Source organism: Acipenser ruthenus, chromosome 4, assembly GCF_902713425.1.
Source record: "Acipenser ruthenus chromosome 4, fAciRut3.2 maternal haplotype, whole genome shotgun sequence".
In the NCBI taxonomy this organism is placed as follows: Eukaryota; Metazoa; Chordata; class Actinopteri; order Acipenseriformes; family Acipenseridae; genus Acipenser; species Acipenser ruthenus.
This window is the reverse complement of record NC_081192.1, coordinates 16,295,894-16,314,407: the sequence shown is the minus strand read 5'-3', so window position 1 is coordinate 16,314,407 and position 18,514 is coordinate 16,295,894. Positions and strand designations below refer to the sequence as shown.

General features: G+C 39.6%; 1 protein-coding gene across 8 annotated transcripts in view; it reads left to right on the top strand.

Annotated features, from left to right (window-relative positions):
* LOC117400261 (zinc finger protein 521-like) overlaps positions 1-18,514 on the top strand; it is a 192,541-nt gene that overhangs the window by 1,908 nt on the left and 172,119 nt on the right. For 5 of the 8 annotated variants that reach the window (XM_033999917.3, XM_033999915.3, XM_033999919.3 and 2 more), the window contains exon 2: positions 17,716-17,775. Coding sequence is in view for 2 of the 8 variants with exons in the window: in XM_033999920.3 (XP_033855811.1) it covers positions 17,716-17,775 (60 nt within the window). In the remaining 6 variants the exon portion in view is untranslated. Of the gene's footprint in view, positions 1-12,255; positions 12,278-17,715; positions 17,776-18,514 lie in introns of those variants that run through there. The other 3 variants (XM_033999916.3, XM_059022088.1, XM_033999921.3) reach the window with 2 other exon arrangements.

Below are 18,514 nucleotides of genomic sequence, written 5' to 3'. Positions count from 1 at the left end.
AAACACAGTTGAATACGTTTCTATTTGTTAATATCACTTCAAATATAGGCGAGTTATACGGTTCTAGTTAAAGAAAACGTCTATAGATTAATGATTTGTGGGATTGTGTTAGGCATAAAACCTGGTCACCGTTGTTTTAAAGAGCCGATCCATAATTACTCCATTATTGTTAATTTAATACGAAGTGTGAAATGTCTGATTAATAACAGTTTTCACTTCATATGAATTTTGCACAGTTCCATAAATAAAGCATGTATTTGTTCTTACATAATTCCTTTTGAAATACTAATTTAACTGAAGTGTAAAAATAGAAATCCTAGATTGTGTTCGGGTGTGCTGGCGGTTGGTTCCTCGAGCACTGTTTGCTGCAGAGGTAAGTGTTGACCTTCTGGGTTGAGCAGGAGTTCATCTGGCAGGGATTATATTTTGCACAGCAAATAATTGTTCATAATTAAACATTCTGAAAGTCTGTTGCCTTTTTTTTCTTGCAAGAGGAAGATTATAACATATGCCCTCTACCAAGTAATACAGTTGAAGAAAATCTAATACATACTCACTTGTTTATTTCTTAGCAGACGCCCTTATCCAGGGCGACTTACAAGATATCACATTATTTTTACATACAATTACCCATTTATACAGTTGGTTTTTTACTGGAGCAATCTAGGTAAAGTACCTTGCTCAAGGGTACAGCAGCAGTGTCCCCACCGGGGATTGAACCTATGACCCTCTGGTCAAGAGTCCAGAGCCCTAACCACTACTCCACACTGCTGCACTTTCTAGATACAGACCACAATAAAATGTAAAATACAAGCACGGTTTGTATGTTTCTTATAATTTTATATCCTACAACATAATGGTTTCAGACTTAGTTTTTTCTCCTTTTTACGAATGGATTTTAATTTAGCAAATGTTAGTTAGTAAATGATACAGGAATTACTGGAGGAATTTAGTTAATCCCATAATTTGGAACATGAAATAATCTGTGCCTTAAAATAAATTGTGGAAGTCTCTAAACAGGTTTTCTGCAAGTTTAATAGCTTATGTTTAAACATACAGGGTAGCTAGTTTTTCTGCCCGCCTGAAGAAAAGGTTAAAAAAAAACATAAGGAGAGTAGTTGTAAAAAGTTTGGTAAACAATTGTCAGCCTAATATATTAGTGAAGAATGCTCTTATTTTAATGAGGCTCCTTTTCTGTTCATTCAGTCAGTTCATTATCAGAGTTATGATTTCAGATGCCTTAACAAAGCTTACTAATAAGAAACATGAAATATAAATGTGACTCATTCAATAGCCTGTGTTTCAGGTCAAAGGGACACCTTGTCTCTGACCATCATTAGGCTGGAGAGAAAAGCTTCTGGAGAGTTTAGAAGTACATACTCAAACTTTTCTCGTAGTTTTATTCCACATGCAGTGTCTTTACGCGGGAATAATGCTTTCGGTTTAAGACTCAAAATGAACACCATGTATTTGGTATGGGTTGCAGTTCAATATATGAAATAGACTATTCTACCCTCTTATTGACTTTCATAATAAACAGAATTCAGTGCTCTTTTAAACAGAATTCAGTGCTCTGTAGTTTTCTAAAAACATATTTGGTGAATTGGAAACTGCTATAGCAAGTCTGTTTTTATTTGCTTTAGGTAAATATGTTGTAAATAAAGCCATATGAATAATGTACTGTATGCTTTTCTAAATTACTTTCCATGGGCTATGGAAATACATAGTGAACAAAGAAACACACTTTTTTTTTTTTTTTTTTTTAACATTGATCAAAAACCCTGACGACTGGTATTCCTCAGTGGAATTTGTCATTTTCCATTGGTTCCCGGGAGGGTCAAAGGTGGTATTTAGTCCCACTGGGGAAAGGGCAAGTTTACAGTCCCATTTCAATTAAATCTGTGAGGCAGGCCTGCATGTTTTATTGCTAAGGGAATAGAAGTAACAGCATAAGGCAGCGGATACCTTTCAGAGTTCTGAAGTGTTTAACTATTTCGCTCCTGATTTAGCTTTCACTTTTTGTTTAGTTGTTCCTGTATATTGTTAATAGATGGATCTATCTTAAAGGTTTCATTAAAATATAAGAGACTGACAGTTATTCAAAAACACAAGGGCTACAGAAAAAAAAAATGCATTACATAAAACTTTGAGCTGTAATACAATAACATTTATAAAAAAGCAAACAGTACTGTATCTGTATAACACATTTTCAGCATTCACTGTGAATTATTTCTTTTGAGCTGCTTTAGACTTTGCAGAGTTGCAAGTAATTGAATTGTACCTGATTGGACTCCTTGATCCAAACACCACAAGTCCCAAGTTAAGTGCTACGGTATAATGCTAGCGAAGCTGCAAAAGATAAAAACACATACACTTCCTTGACTAAAGAAAAAATGCAGAAAGCACAGCAGTCCATTCTTTTTTCCCTAGATTTATTCTTAAAATCCCAATGCTTAAATAACAATAATTCTAAAAAATGTTTTCTTGTAATATGAATGAAGTTTCACTTCTGTCTATAAAACATTGTCATGCTGCAAAGTGCATAGCCAAGTATATGCAAAGTGCATGCTGCATTAATGTCAAATGAAAATTTAATAAGAGAATAAATCATTATTAAGTCTTGTTGTTATATTGTGGATGTCAATTCAGTGGTGCAACTGACAGAATGTCATGTATAGAAAACCTTAAGGACCACCCCTTCTGCACAAATAGAATGAAACAGCCCTGTTCATGTTTGAAAATGTAGGTTTAAATATCACCTTTGGATTCAGAATAAATTACAAAAATCTATACAAATCCAGCAATTTGTCTTTTAAATAATAACTATACATGCTTTAAAATACTGCAGATATGTTTAATATAATACACTTTTAAACCATTTGTGTAAACATTTGCAAACATTTCCATAAAAAAAGTTACTGCAGTATTTAAAGTGTGTATTTCAAATTTCCCTTTTGTTTTTAGCATTCACTTTTAAAGTACATATGTCATAGAGATACTTATTTAAAAATATTCTCATAAAACAGCACATTTAGTAAAATACACGGTTTATGATTTTTATTTTACTTTACCATTTAAAACAACTGATGGCAGTAGGATGTTTTAAACATACGTTAACTGTGGTAGTTTATTAAATAACTCCAGGTACATCAATGCAGATTAATGATGATATCCCCCCCCCCCCCCCCCCCAAGACATTTTGCAGAATGGTAGTGGAACATGGAACTAGGAACACAGCAGTGTGGAGTAGTGGTTAGGGCTCTGGACTCTTGACCGGAGGGTCGTGGGTTCAATCCCCAGTGGAGGACACTGCTGCTATAGCCTTGAGCAAGGTACTTTACCCAGATTGCTCCAGTAAAAACCCAGCTGTATAAATGGGTAATTATGTGTAAAAAATAATGTAATTGAATGTAAAAAATAGTGTGATATCTTCTAACAATTGTAAGTCGCCCTGGATAAGGGCGTCTGCTAAGAAATACATAATAATAATAACTGTAAGTTACATTTAACACACACCTAATGTGGACTCCTATAAACTGCAGTCAGTCTTGGTATTGTACCGCCTCCAGCAATGCTGAGCAATCTTCCATGTTTATTTATCTTACAAAATGCCCCACACTACATGTATGTAGCTTAATGCGAGCAAAGCAAACCTACCCTCCCAAAAGAAGCCTGGTCATGCCTTATGGTTTTCTCACTCAAAGCCACAATAGCTTTTACGAAGGTTTTATTTCATGAAATACACTGAAAGCAGCACGCAGTGGATATTATAAGTAAGCCTCTACAAGAGCTGTATGTAAGTTCCATATATGGCAACACAAGTAAACATTTTAAACTAATTTAAATGATGAGGTTTGAATAATTATACTATTAAGTACATACTTTTTATGCTATTTGGATTGTTTTAAAGTACTTGTAGTAACAATAGGGTGCTTCGAGTATACAAGTAGATAGCATGAAATCCAAGACTGCAAAGCAAGATTTTTAGAACTAGCCAGACAGTCTGTGTTCTCCAAGTATATTCAGTCTCCCCTCCTCTTATACTGTATCCACTTACTGGATTAAAAATGTGAATGTAGATTTCAAAAATATCTTTTGTTTAAATATATATATATATATATATATATATATATATATATATATATATATTAACCAAACTCCCTTTTAAGTGACATGTACATAGTCTGATATCACCCAATAGCAACTAAAATTACTGATGTACAGTCTAAGTAAAAGAGAACATACTTATTGTATTTCCTGTCAGACATTTACAATACCTTTATTGATCTGATGCTAGCAAAATGGCACTGATTTGAAAGCATAGGTTTTGTAAATGTTCTAGGTTTTGTAAATGTTCTTGTGGTTCAAGAATAAACTTGGAGCGAATTAGTTAATATGATGATTACGTGTTAAATGGGCAGCAGTGTGTAGTGGGCAGCAGTGTGGAGTAGTGGTTAGGGCTCTGGACTCTTGACCGAAGGGTTGTGGGTTCAATCCCCAGTGGAGGACACTGCTGCTGTACCCTTGAGCAAGGTACTTTACCTAGATTGCTCCAGTAAAAACCCAACTGTATAAATGGGTAATTGTATGTAAAATATTGTGATATCTTGTAACAATTGTAAGTCGCCCTGGATAAGGGCGTCTGCTAAGAAATAAATAATAAATATAACGTATTGTTATGCCTGTATTATGAGTTTGCTTCGGCTAGCCTTGTGGTGAAAATGATAAACAACCTGTTACTATACTGTAGCATGTTCTATTTATATAAAAAAGAAAGAAAAAACAGCACCTTCATTTGTACATAGTTTCTCATTGTCTGTTCAATACAGGACACGTAATAAATAGGGTTGAAAGAATACATGATTGATACAACGCTCGGTGCATAGCAAGACAGTGGTATTTGTATTGGCCACCTGGCTACTTAACTGCTTATAATTTAATAACCATAAGAATGTAGTGTCTCTTTCTAGTTGGCAAGATCTTGTTAAACAGATGATTAATTGCATGTTTCTTTGCCTCTTTACTAGTTAAAGTGCCTGCCAACCATAGAACAGGATAGGTAAATAACGTTTGTTAGTATTGTTAATGTAATACATTTGGGTTCAAATACTAATTACCAACATTGGGCCTGTTTCTAACCTAAAATAAATTGAGTTTGAATCCTCAAGGTAAATTACTGTATTCCTTTGTAGTGAGGATGGATTACCATTGTTGTTTTAATTGTAATAGCCTGGCTCAGAATAGTGATAATAATTATGGCACTACCAGGACAGATTGGTTATTTATCTAAAGAAATATAATAAACTGAATTACTTTGCAGTTTCATTGAAGGCTTGTGAAAGCACATGCTTAATTTAATTGGCATGGTCTGTAGTTGGTCTGTTAAACAAATCAAGTAGGGAGAGCAGTGGAAAGAAAGTGTATGTAAGGTACAGCATGGCATGGCCTTTGTTGTTATTTGTGGACCCTTTTCTCCGACTACTACCTACTGTAGATAACACAGTAAAAAAACAACCTGGCAAAAAAAGGCCTTTATTTACATGGAATATGTGCTGTGTAGTGAAACTTAGCAGGTTGCAACAGTGGAGCATTGGGAAGACAGTGGTTTTGCCATAAGAAAGACTGTTGTGGTTTATCGATATTTTGAGCAATTATTTCACCTGAACATATCATGAAGCACACAGAATAACACTGAATACAGCTTACTGTATTAAGTGTTAGGGTTGGTTTATATGTCCGACTGCGACCCAATTTTTGGTCTCAGTCAGTGGTCTCTGATGGTCGGAATGACATCATTCACACTGCCTCAAGCTGCGTCTTTTTTAAAAAGTCGTACACCTTTTCTTGTGTGTCTGCAAAAGCAAAACACACGTGGTCGGATGATGTTGAAAAAATCCAGAATTTGTTGCATGGTTGCAAGCCAGTGAAGCACGATAGAGCAAGTTTTTGAGGAACTCTTAATAGAAGAGGTTCATAAACTTGAACAGAACAGGATTTCAATCTTGCCCCTAAACAGAATGAAATGAAAGCATACACGAACCTTTGCTATAATGAATACTGGTGCTTAAATACCATGTGCAGAAAACACTTGTATAATAACAATAATAATTAATGCAATGTATTTTTATTTGTATTATTGTTATTCTTTATATTTTTTTTGAGTCACTAATAAGTTAATGTCAATTTATTTTCTGTTCATTAATATTAAACTGCCCAACATGCAATCATTCTCCCAATCAAATCAATAACAGTATGTCTGATCGGAGGCAGTATGGAGAACAGCTGATCAGTTTTACCTGTTTGCTGCTCATACTAATTATGCAACAGTATTCATTTTAGAAAATATAAAGGACCCAATTTACACATTCACTTCATTCAGTTTAGGGCCAATTTTAAAATCCTGTTCTGTCTCAATGTGTCCCGGGATTGTGGAGCCTGTTTGCAACCCTAGTCACAAGTCGACACGAGCAGTAAAGCAGACTGGCTGAAAGCATGACCAACAGCTACGATAACTTTGCTGCGTCAAAAAGTCTGCGAACTCGGGGATGCTTCAATCCTTCAGGTGCACCCGTAGACGTGTCTGCAGCTGACGTACGGCTTTTGTCTGTGAGAGAAGTGTAAACCAGCCTTTATTCTGTGTGCTTCTTGATATGTTCAGGTGAAATAATTGAAATTTGGATGATTTAGATGGTTTTATCAGGTTTTAACCAATCACAATTTATAACAGATTTCCATGTATGTCATGTTCGAGAGAGTAAATACTCATATTGTAAGCCCATTCACAGTTATCCTACTGTATGTTGGACAGAAGTTATGCTTTCATTAATGCTTTCATTAATGGCACTGGTAAGCTTGTAGCTTGCTTAGAATTTGAAAATGCAACTATTTTTATTTTATTTATTTATTTAGCAGACGCATTTATCCAAAGCGACTTACACACGTTACACTGTAATGCAAGGTTACATTTCAAGAATAATTAAGGTTATAAACTAAAATACAACATAAAGAGACACAACAAGTGTAACAAGAACAACAATAAATACTTCCTGTGTTAACTGTTACCCAATAGTACTGTTTGTGTGCCTTATAATGTGGCAGGGAAAACTCATTTTATCCCTTTTATTTTACTCTCGGAAGAACGCAGATTTTTAACTTTTATCTGAGAATTTCATTTTTTTATTGCGGAAAACTAGGATCCCTGATGATGAATGCCTGTCTTAGCAGAAGTCTCATTTTCTGAGAGTTCCTGCAGAGAGGAAGAAAGGCAAGAGTAAGAAAAGATTAAAAAAGGCTCAGTACTGGAAATAGAAACGTTATTAAAACAGTTTGTGTAAAAATTATAATAACTGCTTATGATTACAAATTATTATCGGCTTTGCTAGCTGTAAATGTTAAGTACTGCATTCTTATGATCATTCATTGCTCTTAAGTGCCCTACAGACTTCCAAAATTCAACATATTTCTATTATCTCATATCAACTTGTACAACTGTATTTAAACAGTATTCTCTGGCCCACTATATACTTGGTACCCTATGTTTTTTTTCTGCCTATTGTTGCAGTCCTTGTAAAGTAATTACATCGCTGCTTTGATGGATTTGATAAAGCATTTGTATTCATGGGGTATTGCTACCCAAAGTAGGGGTACTGTTGAGAAAGAGAATGCAATGGGAAAGAGGCCAGACCAAGCGATGATCACAACAACAGCAGACATAGGCCCAGCCCACACTACATAACCGATCTCGTGAACCGTACTCCAAAACGTTTCAAATTAAACGCCGAAAAAAAATCCTGGCTACGCCACTGTTGCCAGGGTTTATTATTTAAAAATACGTAAGTGCGCATTATAAAATGGCAAAAAGACAGCTACATTTGGAGTTTTTCTACAACAAAAAAGCTAACCACTAACGCCAGAGACATCAACAGAAACCAAACCTGACTCTTCTGTAGTTCAGAATGTTATTAACAGACAATACTTCCATTTCAAACGCTCAGGTTAGATGAAAGATCTGGTAATGTTAGAAAGCTAGCTTAATATTTACATAAAAATTGTTAAAATCGGGCATCGGGTTTGAGCACAGTTTCGTTTTTTTTTTTTTGGGGGGGGGGGGGGGAGGGGGCGGTGCCCCACCAGTTTTTCAAGCCACGAGTCGCCAATGTGCTAGTAGTTACTACGCCCAGCAATTGCCACAATAATCAGACTTTGATTGGCCAGCATAATCAGGTGATAATGTGTTTGTGACGTGACAGAGAACCACGTTTGAAAGTTATTTGATCCTCTGATGTCTAAACGTCTGCTGTATCCTAGGATACAGTGTAGGGCTGCTTATTACAATGTTAGAATCAAAATAAAACAGCATTTTAATCAAAGTATTGTGTGTTTCCTAGAAAATAGTACCAGGAAAATATTGAATAATGACAAAAATCGGGTATGAATCAGTAAAAACCGACGTCCAGTTAAAAACAAAATCCTGTAGTTGTTCGGTAAAATTAGGAATGAACCGGAAACGTGGAACACTAAGCATATGTTTAAATGGTAGTAGCTGATCTATTTTTTAAATCTGGCTTTTTTTGGTACATTTAACATGTGTTGACTTGATGACAATATAAAGAAAATAATGATCTGCAATAAATTCACCTGATGTTTAATTTTTAAACTATTATTGTGTTGTTATATACTGTTATTTTAACGGCTTCACTGTGGAAATCTGGACAGTGGGAGAAACTGAAGATCTGACAGAAATTTGGTCAGACACCAAAATCCAAGCCGAACTGGACAAAACTCACAAAAATAGTAAACTGTATTCAGTCTTTTCTTAAATTACTTTGTTTAATGCCGACAGGAGGACTGTGCAGAATTGCGTAAACTGCATTATTCTCCTACTGTAGGCATTCGATACATGTATTAATTAAATTAGCTAAGTGCTCCCCCAGACTGTGATGTCTTCAGCAGTGTGATCATCACTGTTGAAATGATGGGCTACTGGAATTGCAGTGTGGTGTTAATGCGAATGCTTCTTATGTGCCTTCAATTGTGTACACTGCAGTTATATATATATATTGTGGGCGTGTGGGTGCACACAGACCAAGCAGACAATAGTTTCCAATCCAAGTTGGTTTATTAAACTTCACAAAAACACAACAAATAAACTTGCTCGCTTACTTCACAACAGAAAATACCATCCTAGTTGTGAGATGCAAGGTAAAGAAAATAAACAGTTCAAACAGGATTTGTATAACCAAAAAAAAACAACCAAAATGTAAACTAACTGGACAGTTCCCCACATCCAGTTAGATTACTTGGTTCCAGGATTTTACCAGGTTGGTTGTTGGCTTCAGCTTGTCTCCAGCTTGTAAAAACCAGTGGCATCTATTTCCCCGTTGCTGTATTCCCTTCCAACAGCGAAAGGAAAGAAAGTGTTAATTGCAAAGGCAGTTCTTTTAGCTTCTGTTTTATATTGATGGTCCGTCTATGTTGTGGATAACCTCACGCTGCTCCCTGGTTAGAAGCCCACTTGACTGGCTGTGAAGGCTTTCTTTTAAAGGGTGCTGCATCATCTGGTAATGGGACGGTTACAGGCTACAGGTGCGGGCAATTTATGCTAATGGGAATCCACCAAGATACATCCTTGGTCCCCTACCTAACCACACATGCAGCCTGTTTACCCGTTAACTCCTGGACGTCATGGCAGGCAAGTATGCAGACCACAGGTCTATCATTGTATTATCTGCCACACCTGTGGGCTTGTTCCTAGCCTGCCATGAACGCCTCCTGCTGGTGAATCTGTGAGCTGGCTCACATTCCCTCCCCCTTTGCGACTGCATATTCCTGGAAAAAAAAACAGAGTCATCATGCAGTCTGGACAGCACATCAGCATTCACATGTTCCTTCCCAGCCCGGTGTTTTATATCGAAACAGTAAGGCTGGAGGGTCAAGAACCAGCGAGTGAGACGCGGATTGCTATCTTTCTGACTATACAACCATCTAATAGGGGAATGGTCGATGACGAGTGTGAAACGGCGGCCCCATAAGTAATACCTGAGACTTTCCACGGCCCATCTTATGGCCAGGCATTCTTTCTCAATAGTTGCATAATTACGCTCACGGGGAAGGAGCTTCCTACTTAGATACATAATCGGATGCTCCTCCCCCCCAACCTCCTGTGCCAAGACTGCTCCCAAGCCCACATTGGACGCATCAGTCTGTAAGAGGAACGGTTTTGAAAAATCAGGATTACTGCTTTAGGTCCTGAAATGCCGCTTCACACTGGTCTGACCACACAATGGGTTGGTTTTTCCTACCTCTTGTGAGCTCTGTGAGGGGTGTAGCGCGAGTGGAGAATTGTGGTATGAACCTCCTATAATACCCCGCTAACCCCAGGAATGCTCGAACCTGCTTTTGAGTTTTGGGCCGAGGGTAACTGTGAAGGACCTCCACCTTCTTTTCTTGTGGCTTCAGCCAGCCCTGCCCCATAGTATACCCCAGATATTGTGTTTCAGAGAAGGCTAACCTACATTTCTTTGGGTTAGCTGTCAATCCGGCCTCACGTACTGCTTGAAGCCTTTGTAGGTGAGTCTGCCAGTCATCACTAAAGATGACAACATCATTCAAATAGGCTCCGGCATATGCAGTGTGAGGACGCAGCACCTGATCCATTAACCGCTGAAAAGTAGCAGTGGCTCCGTGAAGACCGAAAGGCAGAACCACAAACTCAAATAAGCCGTTAGGGGTGGCAAACGTTAATATGATATATTTGATGAGGCTTACGCCTCCCGGGCTGATGCACCTTGTAATTAACTGGGCCCACCTTTTCTACAATTTCTACCGGCCCCCTCCATTGTGCCAGAAACTTATGGGGATCGGACGGGACGAGCACCAATACCTTGTCACCCACCTGAAATTCACGAGCGCGAGCTCCTTTGTTATATTGACGCTGTTGTGCTCCCTGCACTTCCTGGAGATTGCTGGACACCAGGTCTGCCATCTCCGCTAGCCTACCCCGCAGTAAGGTTATATATTCAGGAACCGCTTGTCCCTTAGTTGGCTCCGCCTCCCATGCCTCACGTAGCACATCCAGAAGTCCTCTGGGTTGTCGCCCAAACACAAGCTCGAATGGGCTGAACCCAGTGGACGCCTGTGGAACTTCGCGATAGGCAAACATGAGGTAAGGTAGAAAGACATCCCATTCCCGCGGTTGGCTAACAGTGACCCTCCGTAACATCTGCTTAAACTTTTGGTTAAAACGTTCCACCAACCCATCAGTTTGCGGGTGGTAAACGGAAGTGCGTAAAGTTTTAACCTTCAGGAGGGCACAGAGCTTTTTAAACACCAGAGACATAAAAGGGGTGCCCTGGTCGGTCAGGACCTCCTTGGGTAACCCCACCCTACAAAAAATATGTAGCAAGGACTGTGCTATAACTTTGGCCGAGGTGTTCCGTAACGGTACCACCTCGGGGTAGCGGGTGGCATAGTCTACCATGACCAACACATGCTGAAAACCAGACTTAGTTTTAGGAAGGGGCCCTATTAGATCTATCCCAATCCTCTCAAATGGGACCTCTATGATCGGCATGGGGATTAATGGGGCTTTAGGCGGTTTCTTGCTGGTCACCCGCTGACACTCGGGGCACGCTTCGCAAAAGTCAGCCACATCACGCCACACCCCTAACCAGTAAAACCTGTGCAGAATCCTAGCCCTTGTTTTATCGGTTCCCAAATGTCCCCCAAGTAAGTGTACATGTGCCAGGTTTAATACCGTTTTCCGCTGTGTGCGTGGTACTAATAATTGGTGGGTGTGTTCCCCTGGAATGGACCCTCGTATTACCCGATATAATAACCCCTTATTTAGCATCTCTCCAGTACTCCTCATCCGCCACCACTGCCTGCTCAAAAGCTATTTTTAGATTTTGGTCCCCCACTTGGGCTTGTTTAAAGTTTTCCCTATCCAACTCAATGGCCTGCTGGAAAAAATCTTCTGGTTCGATTGGCTCTGGCAAGACGGAGGGCGGCTGAGGATTACTGGCCTGGGGTGGTGTGTTTGTGTATTTCTGTTTGGCTAGAAATTTTCTCCCGTCCTTCCCTTTCTGAGACCTAGTTTTCTTTTCGCCAGCAGGCGGCGTTATAACCTCGTTATGGAAAGGAAAAAGCTCCCTCTCTGGTTCAGGAATCTGAAGTGAGGTGGACGGTTGGAGCTCCTCCCCCTGCCCCAGTAACCCTGCTCCTACCCTAACCAACTGTAAAAACTGCGGACAGTTTTTTCCTATAATCATTGCAACTGGTAGGCTAGGAACTACGCCAACTTTCACTAAAAATTGTTGGCCTGCTATCTCTACCCCAATTACTACTGTGGGGTAAGGCTTAATGTCACCATGGATACATCGGATATACACATCCTTACTCTCCTGCGTATACCTCTCCAAGGGTACTAGGTCCCTTGTGACTAATGTCTCTGAACTACCAGAGTCTATCAATGCAACCGCATCTTGACCCTCCACCCTCACTGAAACAATAAAGGGATCAGTACTCACCGGGCTGGTTTGGAGACAGGGGACGCTCTGGCTGTGACTGACGTCCATCCTTTCCGGAGATTTCTTCCTGCAATGTCTGGCGATATGTCCAGTAGTGCCGCATCTAAAGCACCTGATGGCTTCCCTGTAGTCCGAGGTAGCAACAGGGGGACCCTGCTCTCCCGGATAGTTCCTTTGGGGTCCCTGTGGCTCTCTCCGGAGATCACCTCGGGGTGACTCGTTCGGGATTAGGTTGGAGGGCTGCTTGGGTGCCCTGGTCACTCTTTTCTCTTGGACTGGCTGATCCGGCTGTACCAAAGCCCGCGCTGCTGTATAGCGTTCCAATGCGGCCATGGTGGCATCCAAAGTACTGGGGTCTGCTTCCCCCACTCGTTCCCTTGCTGCAGCGGGAAGGCTCCGGACAAACTTATCCATCACCAGTAACTCAACCACTCGTCCCGCTGAGTTGAGTTCTGGGTGAAGCCACTTCTTCGCCAGGTGTAGGAGGTCAAACAACTGGGAGCGACCGTGACGCCCAGGGTCGTAACGCCACTCATAAAACCGCCGGGCTCGGACCACCGTGGTCACCCCCAGTCTGGCCAAGATCTCCGTCTTTAGCTTGGGATAGTCGCAAGCGGCCTCTCGGTCCAGATCGAAATAGGCTTTCTGCGCCTCCCCACAGGAACGGAGCTAGGATGGTTGCCCATTCCGCTTTTGGCCAGCTCTCTCGTTCAGCGGTACGCTCAAAGACCCTCAGGTAGCTTTCCATATCATCTTCTGGTGTCATTTTAGTTAGCACCTGGTTGGGTCCAGTAGGTCGATGAGACCCTATTGACTTCAGAATAATGTCCTGGAATTGTAGCTGCTGTTGCTGCATGGCCGCTAACAAATGCTGTACAGTAGTGGCTAGTTCCCCTGGCCCTACTACCACGGGGCCGACTGCTCCCTCTGTCCCCTGGATGTCTTCCCTAACATTGGGGTTAATGGGAAACATGCTGGCTGGCTGGCTTGATTCTCTGTGTGACCGGCCCCACTTCTGGTACCACTTGTGGGCGTGTGGGTGCACACAGACCAAGCAGACAATAGTTTCCAATCCAAGTTGGTTTATTAAACTTCACAAAAACACAACAAATAAACTTGCTCGCTTACTTCACAACAGAAAATACCATCCTAGTTGTGAGATGCAAGGTAAAGAAAATAAACAGTTCAAACAGGATTTGTATAACCAAAAAAAAACAACCAAAATGTAAACTAACTGGACAGTTCCCCACATCCAGTTAGATTACTTGGTTCCAGGATTTTACCAGGTTGGTTGTTGGCTTCAGCTTGTCTCCAGCTTGTAAAAACCAGTGGCATCTATTTCCCCGTTGCTGTATTCCCTTCCAACAGCGAAAGGAAAGAAAGTGTTAATTGCAAAGGCAGTTCTTTTAGCTTCTGTTTTATATTGACGGTCCGTCTAGGTTGTGGATAACCTCACGCTGCTCCCTGGTTAGAAGCCCACTTGACTGGCTGTGAAGGCTTTCTTTTAAAGGGTGCTGCATCATCTGGTAATGGGACGGTTACAGGCTACAGGTGCGGGCAATTTATGCTAATGGGAATCCACCAAGATACATCCTTGGTCCCCTACCTAACCACACCTGCAGCCTGTTTACCCGTTAACTCCTGGACGTCATGGCAGGCAAGTATGCTGACCACAGGTCTATCATTGTATTATCTGCCACACCTGTGGGCTTGTTCCTAGCCTGCCATGAACGCCTCCTGCTGGTGAATCTGTGAGCTGGCTCACAATATATATATATATATATATATATATATATATATATATATATATATATATATATATTGTGAACACAAACAGACTCGGTCCTGAAAAAAAATGGAAAAGGACCAAAAAAGCTAACTTTAGTTTGCATCCAAACAAACTCGGTCCCTTTGCTCAGAGAAAAGTGTTAACAGTTAACAACATTGATACATTGTTTCAAACGAAACGAACCAGACCGAGTCCGTTTGAAACAGACCCAGTGTGAATAGAGCCTAAGAGTTCAATATTGAGACTCCAGGAGTTAGTTAAGTGGTTGAATGATTTGATATGCACTGTGATTTTATATGCAACAATACAAGACAGTTGTAACACTGGTTTGTTTTGTACTGTCCCTTAAAATATCGCTGACACATCCTTGTTTCCCAGTGTAATTTCCTGTTGTAATTTGACTGGTATCTACAAAAACCACAAAAAGCGATTTCTATAATTTCTAATTGTTCTATTGAAAGATCTAAATTAAAATAGAGATACAGCTTTATAATAAACAACAAATAATTATATAACTTGCATAAAATGAAAAATAACATGCAAAAAAAAAATATTTCGTATGAAACCCATTTGTTGCTAATTATTGACAATTATCATGATTGAAAACCAGCACCTGATGATAATTATAGAATAAATAAATACATAATCATCAAGTACTGAAAAATAAATTGGAAATTTGTGAATCAAAAAAGCAACAACAATGGTTAAACTAAAGAGTAGCAGTAATACAACTAAACGAAAAAGGAGAAACTACCAGAAAAATAGCACTTGGTTTACCAAAAAGCACTGTGTGGGCTATTATTGACAAACACAGGAGAACAGGAACTACTGCAACTAGCTCCAGGTGTGGAAGACCAAGAAAGATTTCTGCAAAATCTGGAAGAAGAATCGTTCGAGCTGCCTGACGAATTCCTGGGTTAATGCAAAAGATTTAACACAAGAATTCAGAGAAGATGGTCAAGAAATTCATGAGCGAACAATTCAACGATACCTTAACAAGATGCAAACCTTTGTTAAAAACAATATACAAAAGAAAGCGATTGGAGTTTTCCATTGAAAACCTGAAGAAGCCTGATGATTTCTGCAACCAAATTTTATGGTCAGATGAATCCAAAACAGAACTTTTTTTCACCGAGAATGCAACAATATGTTTGGAGGAAAAGAGGAGAAGAATTTAAAGAGAAGTTCATCATGTCCAATGTTAAACATGGTCGTGGTTGTGTGATGGTATGGGCTTGTTTTTCTTCATCAGCCTCTGGCGATCTTTCTATTGTAGAAGGATCAAGGAGTGCTGCAAAATGTCAAGATACTTTGCAGTCTCATTTGCTACCCAGTACTAGAAGGCTTTTTTGACGGAAGGTTGTATTCCAGCAGAATAATGACCCTAAGCATTCTGTGAAGTCTACAAAGTTCTAATGTCACTAGGGGCACTAGGACGCCATATGATGTGAATCACAGTTTACCTTTTACCTTTTGAATGTTTGGTTAGTCACTGAAAATGCTTGCTCCTCTTGCTCCTATCCGTTCATGAGAGAGGCATCCTCTTAGGTATCTGGCACATCCTCTGGTTGTCCAGGTGTTGCAGTGACTGCTGGAGTCCTTCAGTACTGTGTGACCTGCAGCATAGTATCTGCACTCTCACCTTCCTCCTGGTCTTCAGACTTCACACAGCGCTCAAACTGTACCACTCACTGCTATTGCCAGTTAGTGAGTTGCCAAGTTTTGTAGGATAAGAATATATTAACACCTATAATCAGCATTTTTGGATAATAACATAACATATCAGCAACTTATTACTCTTTTAATCTTAATGTCGCCAACGTCTGGTGGACACCTATGCCAGATGCCCACTCACTGCATGGTTTCTTCTCTCTGGCTAGCACTCAGGTGCATCACACATGTCCCACTTTTTCCTTGGAAGTGGAAGAGGTTGGGGATAGTTCTGATGGTTAACATTTGGACTTTTATGTAACACAAAAAGTCAATTATTGGTAAGTTAACAATTATAATACATTCATGAACAACCATTTTAATATATAAATAACCAATCTAGAACAGTATTGCATCACCCCAAACAAAGTGCCATACTATGTCTTAATATTTTATTCACCCTTAGTACTTGGGAGGAAATGACTGTAGTGCTTGGACACATCGACAGTAAAAGCAGAGTAGATGCATTCCAGGTATCCAGTTATGCACGGCCTTTGCTACCATTAACATTCATCTTCAGTCAGAGTCAGAATTGTTGATCTGTAATTATGTAACTGGCGAGTCCCCATTTCATCAGCTCTTGTAGCGTATTGGTGGCATAGCCCTCATTAATAAGGTACCTCATCTATCAGCTTTGGCACGAGGATCTGTGGGACACAGCCTTATTAGTCTATACACATATACACATGGCTATTATTTCAGGAAGTGGCACATCCATTACACACTTACCTGGTTCACTTTGTGAGAAATAAATATAGATACATGACAAAAAGTGTAGCCACTCCTTGACATTCATACCATATCCTTTCTGACAATCGGAAGGCATGTATCTAAGTGAAAGCATCCCTCTTGCCCTTTGGATCAGTGGCAGGACTCGTTCACAGAATTTTCAATTTGAGGCACTTTTCTTGATTACATAGAGACCCATTAAGAACACTAACACACTGGATAGAATGTATTGCATCATTCATTCTTTATATTTTATACTGTATATGGGCACTGCTCCATGTTTGGAGATTTAATGTTGAAAGGCGTCTGTATGAACATCAGGACATTTTGTGACAAAGTGATGGATTTCCTTGGGGCACTTTCTTTGCCATTGATGCACAGAAGACGGAAAAACATGCGGCAGGCGGGGACCAACTCTTAAGAAGAAAATGAGATATGATTTTGTGTTCTCAGTTATTGACATACTTATTGAATTTGTCACCATTCTGGGCATCTGGCAACATGATATAGTGCTGTACTGATATTGTGCTGCAGTATGAATTTTTCCAATCATCTGTTTCTGAGAATAACAATCTGTGAATCTGTCAGATATCCTCTAAAATGGTTTGCAGTTTTATAATTACGGTTTACCATGTGGAGTACTATCATGGTCTAAATACAACAGTATTGGTCTACAGACAGCTGCTAATATTTTGCAGAGATGTTGCTTTTTTCAGAATAATATGCCAGTGTAGTAGTTTTAATTCGGGTTGGTATTAACTTGAATGCCAGATCCTAAGGGTATGAAATAGACTGCATTTCCTTTTTGGAACTGGAGCATAGTAAACCAGTTGCATTGTCCTCAAGTATAGTAACCAATTTGTCAGTCTCAAGTTGACGTTCAGACGCAAAGCTGATTCAGCCAGTATTTTTCCTTTTCCTTGCCTAATAACTTCTTTTATCCCCTTTCTTTCATGGCAGTAGAAGAAAATGAGACGGAGGACCAGCATGATACTGTGGGGCAGACAGCCACTCCAAGCGGTAATGTAATATTCTTTAATTAGGCATCATTTATCATTTCAAAACAGGTTTCTGATTTTTATTATCACCTAAGATTGTGGGTGCATTAAAACCCTGTTGATATTAAATTCCTGCAGCACAAAAAAAGAAATGTTCACAGTACCATTTTTATAAAGCAATTAACACTGTATTTCGAAAAAAGAAATATTTGAAATGTACCTTTCTTCACAGTTTAGTTAAATGTATAGTTAGAAGGTGTCTACAATAAATACGTCTGAATTATTTGTTCTTGTTGATTGGTAGTATTGTGTTAGTGAATGAATATTTGGCCTCTTTAATAATTACAAGCAATAACATTTGATAGTGATCATTTGTCATTAAAACCATATTGCTGTTGCGGTTATGCATATTTAGAACACCAACATTAAAGTGTTTTTCTGGGCATTTCATTTGGTACATACACTGCTTGAAATGAGACGGTTCTCTACATAAGTCATTATTACCACTGCTCTTTTTAAAGATTTGAGTACCTAGACCTAGCACTGTTTTGTCTAAAAATAGCTTTATTTAGACTCCGGTATAATTATGCTGTGCTCTGTGTGTTTGCACAATGCTTTGGGGAGTTGTATTTTCTCAACAGTACTACATTCCAGTCCATGCATCTGTCACCAGTGCACAGTAGGACTATACTGCAGCACCCAAAGTGCATTGCTAAAAGACAGTGCTGCCTGATAGCCATGGGCACATCTTAGTTTGAGTA